This window comes from Thunnus maccoyii, chromosome 4 (genome assembly GCF_910596095.1).
Source record: "Thunnus maccoyii chromosome 4, fThuMac1.1, whole genome shotgun sequence".
In the NCBI taxonomy this organism is placed as follows: Eukaryota; Metazoa; Chordata; class Actinopteri; order Scombriformes; family Scombridae; genus Thunnus; species Thunnus maccoyii.
Window position 1 is genome coordinate 26343602 of NC_056536.1, and position 14378 is coordinate 26357979.

At 38.4% G+C, this 14378-nt stretch overlaps 2 protein-coding genes across 2 annotated transcripts; both read right to left on the bottom strand.

The window, feature by feature from the left end:
• Positions 1–156: 156 nt before the first annotated feature.
• Positions 157–4645, bottom strand: LOC121896522 (matrix metalloproteinase-19-like). Its single transcript, XM_042410466.1, has 9 exons — positions 4445–4645; positions 3689–3777; positions 3437–3567; positions 3113–3325; positions 2693–2938; positions 1196–1297; positions 922–1086; positions 654–781; positions 157–565 (listed from the first exon to the last, which is right to left on the bottom strand). Exons 1-9 carry the CDS (start codon positions 4559–4561, stop codon positions 326–328), a joined length of 1431 nt encoding a protein of 476 aa, XP_042266400.1. The 5' UTR covers positions 4562–4645; the 3' UTR covers positions 157–325.
• Positions 4646–8149: 3504 nt separating this feature from the next.
• On the bottom strand, positions 8150–14147 carry pym1 (PYM homolog 1, exon junction complex associated factor). Its single transcript, XM_042408897.1, has 3 exons — positions 13848–14147; positions 9399–9492; positions 8150–9189 (listed from the first exon to the last, which is right to left on the bottom strand). Exons 1-3 carry the CDS (start codon positions 13876–13878, stop codon positions 8691–8693), a joined length of 624 nt encoding a protein of 207 aa, XP_042264831.1. The 5' UTR covers positions 13879–14147; the 3' UTR covers positions 8150–8690.
• Between the last annotated feature and the right edge of the window lie 231 nt (positions 14148–14378).

The following is a 14378-nucleotide window of genomic DNA, read 5'->3' on the forward strand; positions in this document are numbered from 1 at the left end:
TAACACAAATTTTTACGTAAACTTACATGTGTGTATTAAATGTAATATGCCTTAACATCAACACAGAATCTAACTTGTTCTATTAAATGTAGTTTTTAAATAATTGTCCCACTGCCATAAAAAAAAGAAACATCACATCACTCAAATATTAATTCTGTTGCTGTCTTCATGCAGACTTTGTCCAAAGAGAATAATAATGATCTGGTGTGTGAACGTTTTCTAATCATTAATCAGGATCCTAATAAATAAGCATCTCTCTCTGTTACTACACTGAATCACTAAGCAACACAAGGTTTGTGTTGAATCCCTGGTGGCCTCTGGTGGCTTAGTCGTCACACTGCATCCAGTGTGTGGCGATGTCCAGGGGAAAAGCCTTCTCCACTGCTTGGTGGTACTGGTTTACTCTCCAGTACTGGGTGCCTTTGAAGATGTATATATGACCATTTGTCCACATTAACGCAGCATCAGTATTGCTAGGTACCCCGTGGAAGAGTTGCTCAACAGGTTTGGGATACGAACTGAAGTCTGTTGGTCCAATTTCATCCCACTGCCAGTATCCAGAGCCCTGAAATAACGAGTTCATTATTTACTAGAACATGAAAGAGATATTCAGTGAAAAAAAAAACAATAAATGAAGTAAATGTTGCCCTTACTTTGAAAAAGATCAGTTTTTTGTTCTTACTGAAGTACAAAGCTGAGTCGATATTAGCGGGGATATTGGTCAAGCGTTTGGGGAAGCCGTGGTCAAGTTTGAATCCTGTGTATCTCCATAATTTATCATCTGTGAAAAAGAAATTTGGAGAGAAGACAAGTATTTTGTAACTACTGCAAAAACACTCATAGTAAACTCCACCAGCATTATACAGTATATTGTATAATGGCCCCGAGAGATAACACAATGACACAATGAAGTGAATCCACCTTTCAGAAAATAAGACTTTCTGGTCCGCTGAGAGTGAACAGCTGCATCGAGGCTCCCTGGCAGCTCCTTCCACAGTGCAGAGATCAGGATGGGAGTGTTGTAGCCGGACCTGGACACCGTCCACACATACTGACCACTGAAGACATACGTCTTACTTAAAGGACCTGCAAGGACACGATGCGGAGAGAAATTATCTGTAAATACATATTAATGTAAGGGGATAAATATATTTCTTAATCAAAACAGAGAGGCACGTTTTAGTGAAGTCTATACCCAACATGACTGCATCCAGAGTGGCTTTACAAGGATCTGGAATAACTCCACTTGACACTGACTGGCTTGGATTTCTGGATGGAGGAGTCTTCTCTGGCTTTCCTGAAAAGAGACACACATTCACAGCATGTTGTATAAATTGTACGTTAAAGCCTGCATGGTAACACTTTACTTTAAATCCCCATATTTACCATTTACACTCAGTAAATAGATGGTATATAACACACTGTAAGTTGTCAACTCCTCTTGTGGGCACCAATAACTGGATGCTGGTATATAAACAGATAATGAACGACAACACAGTAAAATACAGCTGTAATTATATAAACTATGTCTTCATAAGAGAAGTTATAATTGTTGACAAATGCTGTACATCAATAAACACTTATAATGTCTTTATATCTGCCTATAAATCAGTGGTGGGATGTAACTGTATATTTACTCAAGCACTGTACTTAAGCACAACTTTGAGGTACTTGTATTTCCATTTTATGCTACTTTATACTTCTACTTCACTACAATTCAGAGGGAAATATTGTACCTAATACGCTAAATGTATTTGACAGCTGTCGTTACTAGTTACTTGTCATATTAAATCAAGTGGAGCTCAACCTTTTTGGCTTGTGACCCCTAAAAAAGCAGTGTTCAGTTAACACTTCTTGTCATGTTTCAGGGGCCCGTTTCACAAAAGCAGTCTGCAAGCGCTGCTTTCACGCAAATAGTTCCAGTGTCCAGTTTCGCAAATGTGTTTGTCATATGCAAATCGCTAATGAGTTTGTGTGTCCTACACTTCCCTCGCATCCTCAGCATGGGTCGTAATTATAGTGTTTCTTTTTATTAGTTAAATGTTTCACAAATGAGTGTGAGAGGAAATGATCTCATGTTGCAAGTCACAGTTTGCATGCTGCGAATTTGGTGAAACAGGTCCAGATGAGTTGTTAGTAGTCCCACCAAAGAGACATTTTCCCTCCAAACTTCTTACATGGTTTCACTTAAGAAATTGAGGCCTAAAGAGGTAAAACTTTCAAAATTTCAAAATCTTCTCATGACCCTGTTACGGCCACAACAAAGGAAACATTTGGCTCAACCTTGTGACCACCAACATATAAACAGAGCACCATTCCCGAGGATTACAAAAGTGTTTGCCATGAATTAACCAAAACTATGAGAGTCTGGAGGCTTGGCCAAACAAAACAAGAAGATGGAGGAGGTCTGGGCCAACCACGCAGTGGGCTGTCAAAGCCAGAGTTTCCCTCCCTTAACCATCAAAAACAGTTCATAAACTAAACCAAGAAACAAAAGATCTCCATCCTCAACAGTAAAAAAAACCTCAAAGTAAGGAGCAAAGGAATATATCGCAGGACCACCCACTAATCATCTGATGAGGAGCACCTGAGAGGGATAGAAGAGGGAGAAAAACACAAGAAGTGGGGGAGCACGTAACAGACCCTTCAGATTTATCTTATCTATCCCCTAGGTTGGGAATCTTGACATTACCGTATAAAGCCTGGATCCCTCGTATGTCATCTGGATGTAGCTTGAAGTTGGAGTTGTATCCGTTGTATACGGGTCCCATGAGTGCGTTGTAGACTTGTGAGTGGCCCAGGCCGAGAGCGTGACCGATCTCATGTGCTGCCACAATCCTCAGGTTGGAGCCGTAGGTCTTCCCTTCTGTCCACAGTTCATCTTCATCAAAATGCACAATGCCTGACTCAGGCGCATCAGCGTGGGCTAAAACACGGCCTGAAAGATAAAGAAAAAGCTATTGAATACTAGAAGAAAATCTAATTTACACCTGCCATTGTTTCAACTGTCAGCTCACAGTTAAGATGTGTGACATCACTGAGACTCAGACCCAGGGATTATCTCTTTTTTAAAACTGCATTTAAGTTTTTATTTAAGGAAAACTGCTCCTACCTTGCCCATCAAAGGGCACAGGACAGGTCTTATCTTTTCTGTGAAAGGAGATTTTGATGTCTGCTTGTCCTCGGTGCAGCTCCTTGAACCTTAAGGGTGACACATCACTCCAGTACTTAAAAGCACTCTGGATGGCCAAACGGGTCTTTGCCAGACCCAAGTCAGGAGTGTAATTATAGATGCGGTAAGTCAGCATCTTCTTACGCCAGTAACCTGTTCAATCAGGAAACATTAGAATACATCTTTACACACATTTTACACATTTCATCAGGGAATACTACAGTAAGAGAATATCTGAATATGATGATGTATACAGTTACCCACTCATGACTCGATATTTGAGAGATTTGTTATTGAAAAGGTCTTCTAGACCACACCGAGGTTTGCTCATCATTTCCAGTGTTGCTGCATCTAGTTTTCCTGATATCTTCAGATTAGTTGCTCTCTGAAAGATTCTGACATACAGAAAAACTGTTATGACATTTGTACTGATTTAAATATATAAAAATACAAACAAATTAGTACAGTGATCCTGACAAGTACGAGCAAGGTAAAAGGTAAATGAAATATGGTCACCTTAGAGCTTCCACTATTTCCTCAGGTTGATAGTTTTGGCCTTTGCTGTCCAGTGGAACGTGCAGATAGCCGTACTTCCTCAAATACGTCTAAAGAAAGAGGACTCAGTTTAAGAGATGCATGGAGGAGTGTAGAAGGACATTTTTATTGATCTGAACTCAAGACACTAACACCTCAACAGAGTTCTTGCACTTGTGTTTCAGGATGTTTCCCTTCGTCAACAAGTATTATTACAGGATTATTGGGCAAAATTGATATTATCAAGGGGAATGGTTGGTGTTATTAGCTGCCCCCTTATATCTTATCTCATCTGCAACAACACTTTCCATAATGACTCTAATAAGTAACTCAGCCAAAATCATCCAAAGATAGTTTTGATCCATTGCAGAACCATTCTAATAAATTTTTAATGGTTAACAGTTAAGTTTTTTGGGGGGAGTAGAACAAAATAATTCATTTGGACAATTTCATTTATATTTTAGGTTGCCCAAACTGTACCATAACTATAAAATATGATTACTATAGACTATGATCACAATCTGTGTTCTCAGGAAGCTTTGAACTGTCAAAAATCAGGTTGCTATGGAGTTTGCAGCATTATCAAAACTAGACGACAACTCAAAATTATCGACATTGTTAAAGTACTGCTTCCAAGTAATACCTGGAAATTGACCAATTTTTGTTTTTGCAGTTTTGTAGGATAAACTTCTCAGCAACTTTATGTTCCATTATCTCCCATTTTCTGCATTTTCTTACCACTGCTTCTGTAAATTCTTCTCTGCTTGGTGCAATGGATGAGGCGGTTGTGAGCAAAACAAGAAGCACCATTAACTCCAGTTTATATTCCATTTTCAGGTTTGGGTCTTTTTCCATTCGTGAGAAATATAAAACCTTTCCCAACTCGATCCAACACAGCAAGTTTATCCTTTCAACTGATTAACAAGTACTGAATCTTTCTAAGCATCACTGTAGACTGCTGTTCCTCTGTCTACATCCATCCTCTGTGTTTTTTTTTGCTGTCCTATATCAGAGCTGAAGCTGGTGTTCTTAGTTTAGGGATTCTAGTTTTTATACCATGAAGTGTCTGCCTCCAAACCACACAATAAACCTTTACAAGGAATGTGTTACATATTTCAGACACATGATAACGCCTTCTTACACCATCATTTACAACCATTTGTCTGTAGTGTGTAAGAATAACTTCCAAGTAATGTTGTTTACGTCAATGGAAGCAAATAAATGAAGGATTTAATCCGTTAAAAATGAGATTAGCTGCCCACCTTCTATTAAAAGTGATTACTTATGTCCACTTATGTCATTGTGGTGACAAAAATCTGTTTCCTTGATGTTTAATTAAGCTCCAACACTTTATATGTAAATTATTTTCCAGACAACATTAATTTAAGAGTGACAGATGTACCAGAAATACTGCTGGTGTTGCTCATTTTCTATATTTATATGAAACATGTATAATATTCCACATGAATCTGAATGTTCTGATACTTCATGGTTACAGCTCTGTGAAGAAAACAACTAACCACACTTCCTCGTCGGTGAGACAACAGTTAATTATGTTGTTCACAATCTAGGAGTCCATTCAAGGAAAAACAATTGACGCCTCCGTGTAACCATTGCTACAAATTGTCTTCTGAATGGAGACAGAACGCCTCCTTCGCTGCTGAGACACTGTGGAGTACAGTTCATACAAAAGTGAGAAGACAGATGGTGGAAAAGATGAGCCTCACACATGTTTTACACAATTATAGTTACTAAATTTAACCACTGGTTCAATTTTAATGCCAATAAAACTGGACAGCCCCTGATTTCTCTCCAGTAGAGGGCATTTTTTATCTGTAAACTTACTCTGGGCTTTCCTGACCCCTGCAGGCCAAGCACACGTCCTCCATCTTCTGCCAACTCTTCTAAACTAAACAAATGATTGATTGGGTAATACTTTATTTTACAGGTCCTTTAATTTTATAACAAAGTTCTGGAAATTTTTGATGTAATTCGCAGGTAATTTCATTTTACAGACAGAGTGGTGCAATATTGGTACAATTTATAAGACAGAACAGAAAAGTGTTAAATTGGTTTAGTTGGTAAGTACCCACTCATTATATTAAGTTCCTAGTTGTTAATTTGCAAAAATTCTTCATAAATTAGACTCTTAACAACTTTTAACTGACAGAAAATACTTAATTTGTATTAGTATTGGCATATTAGATTCTTTCTTAAAAACTCTTTAATGAGCGCATTTCCCATATACTTCCAAATAACATGGAAAATATCCTAAGAGTGAACAGTTACACAGCAGCCACTTTTAGGAAATTGTTGAAAAACTGTTGAAAAATCTACACATGAAGCCACGACTCAACCAATTTGACTTTTTTCCCATTTTTCTTATAATTTGTACCAAATTGCACCCTTTCTGTAAAATGTCCTAAAATGTAAAATACCTGCAAATTACTCTAATCATTTCAGAGTATGATCAGTATAAAATTAAGGGATCGGTAAAATGAAGCATTGATTGTAATTGATTTATTGAGCTTTCTGGGGCAAAACACGGCCTGAAGTTGTGTCCAAATTCAACACTACGTGCTACTTTTAAGCAGGTTTTAAATGTTTAGTGTGTTCACACTGGAAAAGTGACAAGTGTACACAAAAATATGCTTGATTTTTGAGTGTGCTGTTGATGAACACTATTCTCTCTGCCTTTTTCACAGCAAACAGCTTGACTTGTGAAAGTAAAAAACGGCACAGGTGTTACTAATTACATTAATAATAGGTCCGTGCTATTCAAGTGTCTCAGTAAGTTATGACAGTGTGACAAAGAGCCAGCATGCACAATACCAGAACCCTGAAACTGAAGCAGCCAAATGAAATTCATTAATTTTATTATTAACACGTGTTTTCATTTAAAAAGATTTTTACAATGCACAAAGGAAATGCAGGTGGTTGAAATTAAAATAAATTGCGTATGATGGTGAGCCAGCTCCAAAGAGATCTCAGAGGATAAAATATAAAATATTTGGACAAACATTTGGCTTCTGTCATGTTTGTGTCTGTGTTTGTTTGGCATTTGTTCTTCTAAGAATTTATGTCGTGCCTTCCACAAAAACATTTCTGTTTATTCACCCTTCTCACTGAGTTCAATCCAGTCAATGTTTTACTAAAAAGTGTCTGACAGCGACCTATGTATTGTATTGTATTTTATACTGAATGCAGTATATTATAATGACGAGTATATACTGTATACAGTTAATATTTTGTATGAAATCAGGACACAGCAGAAGAGTTAGAGGGACACAGAGAGTACAACTCCACCCCTGACTCTTTGAACAGTTGAAAATGTCTTCTGTGTCTCAGCAGCAGCTTCCCATCATCTAAAAAAAAATAACCCAGCTGTCATTGGGATTATTCTGATACTTGGGAGACTAAAAATGTATAGGAGAAAGTTTTTGTTCCAAACTTAGAGCGTGGAGTTTAAAAGATGTGGACCTTTTTCCCTACGGGGAAGAGTCTAACGAAAGATGCTATTGAAATGCGTTCTGGGAAATGTAGGATCCAGTATTTTAGGGGCTTTTAAGGCTATATAAGGGATTGAAAAGCGAGATATTTCAGGCTCTGCTGCTTCATTTTTTTTTTTAATCTGTCTTTTGTGAGTCCCTCAAATTTATGAAAGTGAAATACCATATCACTGGAGTGGCCCTTTAAGTGGTCCCTGCCAGGTTGAACTCGGGGCAAAAAAATGTACTCTAAAATTGCCTGGTTTCATTTCAGAAAGCCGAAGAAAAGGGCATTCTTTCCTGACATTATTAAAAGGATAAAGCTGGCTTTATGCTATAATTTCCTTGTTGTCAACAAATCTCATGAAGCAACAATGCATCTGTCTGTTAACACTTTGCCACATTCGCCCATTTGTTCCTACTGAAAATGCAAATCTCAGTGACTTCCTTAAACAGCTCGGCGCTGTAGCTTTTTTTAGCAAATGTAACTCAAACAACAGTAAATGCTATGACTGTCGGGTAATATTTTACACCTGCGCATTAATACATTTTTGGTGTGCTAGTGAGTATTTACAGCAGCAGGACGGCGTATGTGGGACTCTGAATAAACTACAGCGCACATGTTCGTCATATTGTAGGAACATGTCGCCCGGTTCAACGGTGTGATTCATCGATGTGTTTTGAAGAGTTTTTGGACAACAATGAATCTCAGAGGATTAAGTTTAGGATACAAAGACAATACTTGTAGGATTAATATATTTTGGTTTTCATTGGATTTGTTGACAATAAGAAAAATATAGAATATCACCGGACTTATCTTTTTAAGTGTATTACTTGTTTCCAAAATATAGATGATCTTCTAAGAATTTATGTCACGCCTTCCAAAAAAAAACCTGTTTATTCATGTTAGAGTTCACTATAGTCGACATGTTTTACTAAAAAGCAAAATGAGATAAACATTTTACACAGCATGTAATTTTAATTCATGTAATGACGGTATAGACAGTGCCTCAACATTAGTTTGACCACAAGAGGCCGTCTGATCACCGACAAAAATGTGTTAATTCCTAAAGCAGACAGGTCAACAAACTATATTCTCTTAAACAGAAAATGTTTTTTTTTTTTTTTTGAAAGGTACAAAATGGAAAGAACAGACATGCACAAAACAGTTCACAATGATCTCTTTAAAATGTATTTATAAATGAATGGCCTGACCAGTACAAGAATATGAGCAGGAGTCCTAATATTTCTCAGAGATCTGAATCTAGAAAACAGGCTTGTCATGTTCCTGCTACGTAGAAATCCTGTCACACTCTGCTCGGGAGGCGGTGGGACTGTGTTCACTTCCGAAGTTCGTTATGAATATCAAACACGTAGAGCATGTTTAATGGAAGCTATGATCACGAAGCTGCAAAGGTCCCTTTTCCTGACTTTGAGTATGAAGTTTGTGCGTTCGTTCAGTCTGTCTGACTCATCATCTGTTGTCCTTTAATGCTTCAAGAATCACACTCGAGCTGCTGTAACTCATCTTGTAAGGCCTTTGCCCGACCGAGCTTTTCCAACTGATCTTTTGTCAGCTCTTTTATTTCCCCTGAGTCCACTTTCTGCTGCAACTCCTCAACCTGTCGAAGCTTCTTTTTCAGATTTTTGATCTTCTTGGCCTTTTCACCTGCCGAGGAATCATCAGCGGACGAGACGGAAACAGCCGACGCCGTCTTGTCTGAAGAGTCGCCGCCGTCTGAAATGGACACGTTCTCGACGGCATCGCTTACCGATTCCACGTCCGCATCCCCGTCCGGGCCCTGGTGCTGTTGCTGTTTTCGTTTTTCTTTACGTTTCATGTTGCGTTTGGCAGACTTTGAGAGACCGGCTGTCTCATTGTCCACACAGCCGGGGATCTTTTGCTGCTGCTTTGGCGGAGCTGCATCAGATTGGCTCAGGCCCGGTGGCAGGTCAGGTTTGCTCTTGAAAAACTTCACATACTTGTTTTCATAGCTAAAAACAGCAAGAAATAGAAACAGAAGATGATAAATTGAGACAAATGTTCTACTTTTCTCACAGCATATAAGTCATTTCGGATGAATATGAGTCTATTCCAACTGTCTCCCAATAAACTGGATTTGATTGATCTCTACTTGTTGCAATCCTCTTCTAATTTATAGCAAACTGGTGTACAACTGTAGGTAAAGAAGAAATTTACTTACACAGGGACTTCTTCCTGAGGGACATAACCATCCTTCACCCGTCTCGGCTTCCTCCATGTTCCATCAGGTCGCTGAGTGGCAGCAATATATTTCCCTGAAGAGCAACAGTTAAAATATTTTGTATAAATAAACCTGTAAATGTTAATCACGATGACCTCAAATTAATTTTGTCAGCATGACAGTACAAAAATAGCTCAGTGCTCACTGGATCCCTTTGGATGTTTGTCAAACTGAGACATGATTGTCAATGTTAAAAAAAAGAAGAAGAGAGACTCTGATCCTCAAATGACTGGTCAACTAACTCTGCAGCTCCAAAATCATATTAATATAAAGGCAGTGCAGTGCCACGCTGATATCTGAAACATTTTAAAACTCCAAATTACCGTCAAGTTTGTCATCAGCTGAAAATGCATTTAGTGGCTGACATGTTGCCTTTGACTTGACATTTTAAACATTACTGGTATTGATAAGGTCTTGTGTTTGTAAAGTTCTGGTCAACCTGAAATTCATACTCTTCAATTTTACTTGAGTGATGAGTGGACGAAAGAAGCACCAAAGCAGGTTTCACTCCTGTCAATATGTTGTGTCTAATGAAGAATATCATGTGACCAATGATGATGTACAAAACTTAAAACATCACTAGTGGGTCATAAAGTGCTTCAGAGAGTTTAACAGTTATGAATGTTTTGGAGCTAAACGATATGCACATTAGTTGGATAAGAAGAGAGGAGAATAACAGAGATATAGTGATGTACACGAGAGAAACATACTGATAAATGCATGAATATTTCCGCCTGAGACCAAGTAATGAGGTAATAATAAAGGTTAGATTTTAATGAATATCATTCTACAATCACATCACATTGCAACTCATGAAATGTCTCATAAAGATTTATCATAAAGTTAAAATGCATGAACACACAGCGGACACTGAGTCAACACCAATAAGATATATTAATATGTTGTGTCAACCAATATATTTCATATGTAACACGCTTGTTATTTTACTGTAGCATATTGCTCAATAATATGTGTATTAACTGCAGCGCTTTTGAACAAGAGTACTACAGATTTAATAAGCAACAGACTTCTATTTGCACACATGAGATTTAATCTATACAGTCAGCGAGGTGTTGTTCTGCTTATATATTTGTGGTGACTTCCATCACTTTGTGAACACACATGTTCAGTCTCACTATCAAAAGTCTAGACTAAAAACCTTCAACACATCAGGTATGGAGACAAAGCATCGTTTAGTAGTGCTGATCATAGTTTTGACATTGTTTGACAGTGGTCATTGCACATTAAAAAGAGTTTAAATAGAATAGGGCCAGTAATATATGTGGGCGGGCAGGTTTAGGCAGTGACCTCATTTAGGATCCTAGTGGCCTGAGGGTAGAAGCTCTTCCTGAGCCTCTCAGTGCCGGCCAGGTGGTTGGGACCCTTAATGATTCTCCTAGCCTTATTCTTGCAGCACCTGGTGTAAATATCCTTTAGGCAGGGTAGAGGACCGCCTATTGTTTGTTCAGCCCAACAAACTACTCTTTGCAGGGCCTTGCGGTCCTGTCCAGTGCTGTTTCCGTATCATAGACTGTAAAAAAATAATGGATGTAGCCACTGTGACATCACCCATTGGTTTGTGGACTCCTGTTCTGAAGCCTCAAGTTCAGTGTTTTGACTGAACTCTTTTTAGAGCTAAAATGTTTTTGAGGGGATACCTTGAATTTTTAGAGCTAGAATTTACCTTATTTGGGTGGAGCTGACCCTAACGCTAGCTGCTAGCTTGGTTAACACAGTGCATTTACAGTCTATGGTTAATTGTGATAATGCTAATGCTAAATTTGGCTAGCAAAAAACAGGCTTAAAACAAAATGTTTATTATAAAAAGGTCTTGTCTTGACCCACTGGCGTCAAGACAAAAACCTAGTCCTGAAAGTAAACAAGACCAAAGAGCTGATAATGAACTTTTAGAAGAAAGAGGGAAGGAACTATGCCCCCCTTGATATCAACAGGTCCTCAGTGTAGAGGGTAGAAAGCTTCAAGTACCTTGGTGTTCCCGTCACTGAGGGCCTGACCCGGGTCCTGCATACTGACTCAGTGGTGAGAAAGGCAAGGCAGAGACTGTTTCACCTTAGATGTTTGAGGAAATTTGGGGTATCCCCTCAAATACTGAGGAATTACTGGAAAAACTGAACATCCGACCCCTTAGAGGGTCTGTTAGTACAACCGAACGCTGAACAAGACTTTTTTAGTCGACCAAAATGTTACAGTTAACTTTCATGAACTGAAAATACACTAATATAGTGACAGTTATGCGCATACTCCTATTCTAATCTGGGGTTACGATACATAATGTACTTAACCAACGCCGCAGTGGTAGTGACTTGTCAATCACAAGGTAGCCACGCCCTAAAGCATACCCTGCTTTATCGTCTATTATACTCTAAATGGGACCATAATTTACAAAATGAACATCATGCTGTATTGAAGAAGACTTGAAACTAGTGATTGAGACCATTGGGAAAATGTTTACTGAGGTGATAAATCAAGTGAGAAGTAGGGTCATTTTCTCATAGACTTCTATACAATCAGACTTCTTTTTGCAACCAGTGGAGTCACCCACTGTTGCTCATTGGAAGGAATTCAGGTTTAAGGTACTTCTGCATCAGCTTCACTTTTCAGACCCGGAGATTCACGCTTGTTTCGTACCAAGCATTGATGTTCCCTGTCAGGATGCTCTTGATGGTGCAGGAGTAGAAATTCTTCAATATTTGAGGGGATACCCCGAATCTCCTCAAGCGTCTGAGGTGAAACAGTCTCTGCCTTGCCTTTCTCACCACTGAGTCAGTATGCAGCGCCCAGGTCAGGCCCTCAGTGATGTGGACACCAAGGTAACGTTACCCTCTACACCAAGGACATAGGCGGGGCTTAGTTTCTTCCCTGCTTCTTCTCTAAGTTAACTACCCGCTCCTTAGTCTTGGTGATGTTCAGGAGCAGGTTGTTGTGCTGACACCAGTGGGTCAGGTCCTCTACTTCTTTCATGTATAACTTTTCATTGTTATCTGTGATCAGGCCCACAACAGCTGTCGTCAGAAAACCTGATGATGGTGTCAAAAGTCAAAAGTGGCTACACAGTCATGTGATAGTAAATTCCATTCTGAGAAGCAAAAGTTACAGGAATTGAAACCTACCTTCTACGTCAACGCAATAAATATTACAAGTCACAAATGTGCCAATAAACATATATAGAACTAGTTTTACAGCAAAAGGAAAATTACTCCACGGGTGAAATTTGTGTGGAACTCCCATTTTCTTAATATTCAATGGGAAACAACATGACTTCTCCCGTATAAATTTGTTATCTCCAATAAACTGTTCACTAAAAATGGTGCAAAATAGTTATCCCACCAACTAATTTGTCTCAAGATTTGTGGATGTCGATAACAAATGTGATTTCTGTAAAAGTGAAAGAAACAACTGAACATTTGTCTAATGAATGTCAGTACACATCAAGATTCTGGAAAAAAAAATTGAGGACTATTCTGTCACTTAAACTAACCTTTCAATTAAGCTGGAAGACATGGACGCTAATACTATACTATGAAAACAAAAAACATAAAATTCAGTGGACTGTCAATTTATTGATTTTACTGGGAAAATTTCAAATCCACAAAAGCGAGTTCTCAAGGTCTCTAACTCATCGTTTGAACCTTTCAGGGTTGTATTTAGGAGGTATTTTGAGTCTACTCAATGTATAAATAACAAGAAATGTGCTCACGCAATTAGTATGATACAAGAATTGTATAAGGACATTTGATTTTACTGCCTACCTTTTCTGTTAAGTTAATAGTTTATATTATTCTCTTTCTTTCTGTATTTATGTATGTTATGTACTTATTCCTATTATACTTGCCTATATAATATGCTACCATGGCGAATGCATTGTCTTATTGAGAGTGGAGCCATGTCTGCAATGTTATCCTTATTTTATTATGATGCCTAATTGTTCTATATTTTAGTCTTAATGTCACATGTTATAAATGATGTTTTGATGCATTGAAAAGTGAAGGGGGGAAAAAGTAGTGTGTGATAGTTTGTTTACACAGCACACAAAGCTAAATCGCTAATGTGGAAACTGTCAGGCCATTTTATAAAAAAGCAAACAAGGCTGATAAATTACTGATAACCCTGAAGTTCACTAAAGCAACTAAAGAAGTTTCTATTTGATGACGGAAGTGTGATAGCTGCATGCTAACTAGCAACAGTGGACAACGTTAGCTATTTCAGCTAAGACGAGCATGCAACACAAACATCATTAAACCTGTTTTTGTTGGCAATAAACACTGTGGATGGAAAAGAAAGACTCGGTCTCTGGTTGTAGCTGCTATTTTTTCAATGAAAAGTTTTTTTGTCGGGTAGACAAAGGTCTGGCACATGCATGAGCCTTACCAGATTCATCTGTAACATATGGGGTTGCCATTTTGGTGGTAATGTGCTGCTCCGCTCCCCTCAATCGGTCGGTAACGGTGTTCACAAAACGTTCCCAAACGTCCCCTCGTCACTTCGGTCCCAGAGACAAGCAAAACTACAACTGTTTTAGCATTTGATTTGTAAGATTTGCTTCCCTCGAGGTGAGACTTGTCATTGCAGCATCTACAGACGGCTGTTAGAGCGGAGGACAGCCGGTGTCAAACAGTGTGTGTTTCATCGGGCGGTGCAAAGCAGCAAAACGAGCGTACTCTTTTCTTCGGCTTCGGAAATGACGACGTGGATGTTTGGTTGCCAGGTTTGGACACTTAACCTGCATTTTGATTCGATTAGCTTGATTGAAGGGGTTTTGCCAGTAGAAAGCATATCGTACTATTATATTATACTTTTTCTACGTTTTGAAGACAGGTCAATGACTAAATTATTGTAGATTGTAGTTATATTCTTCATTAATTTCATTTTTTTATATGAATGCTAATTGTAGTTAGCTTA

What these genes read in the sequence shown, in the direction of transcription:
- LOC121896522 (XM_042410466.1), bottom strand. Translation starts at nt 4,561, where the DNA reads ATGGAAAAAGACCCAAACCTGAAAATGGAATATAAACTGGAGTTAATG. An exon ending in TGTGCCCTTTGATGGGCAAG is followed by an intron (nt 2,939 to 3,112) that starts GTAGGAGCAGTT and finishes TTTATCTTTCAG; the next exon opens with GCCGTGTTTTAGCCCACGCT. An exon ending in AAAGTCTTATTTTCTGAAAG is followed by an intron (nt 782 to 921) that starts GTGGATTCACTT and finishes TCTTTTTCACAG; the next exon opens with ATGATAAATTATGGAGATAC.
- pym1 (XM_042408897.1), bottom strand. Translation starts at nt 13,878, where the DNA reads ATGGCAACCCCATATGTTACAGATGAATCTG. An exon ending in ATATGTTACAGATGAATCTG is followed by an intron (nt 9,493 to 13,847) that starts GTAAGGCTCATG and finishes GTTGCTCTTCAG; the next exon opens with GGAAATATATTGCTGCCACT. An exon ending in CCTCAGGAAGAAGTCCCTGT is followed by an intron (nt 9,190 to 9,398) that starts GTAAGTAAATTT and finishes TGCTGTTTTTAG; the next exon opens with CTATGAAAACAAGTATGTGA.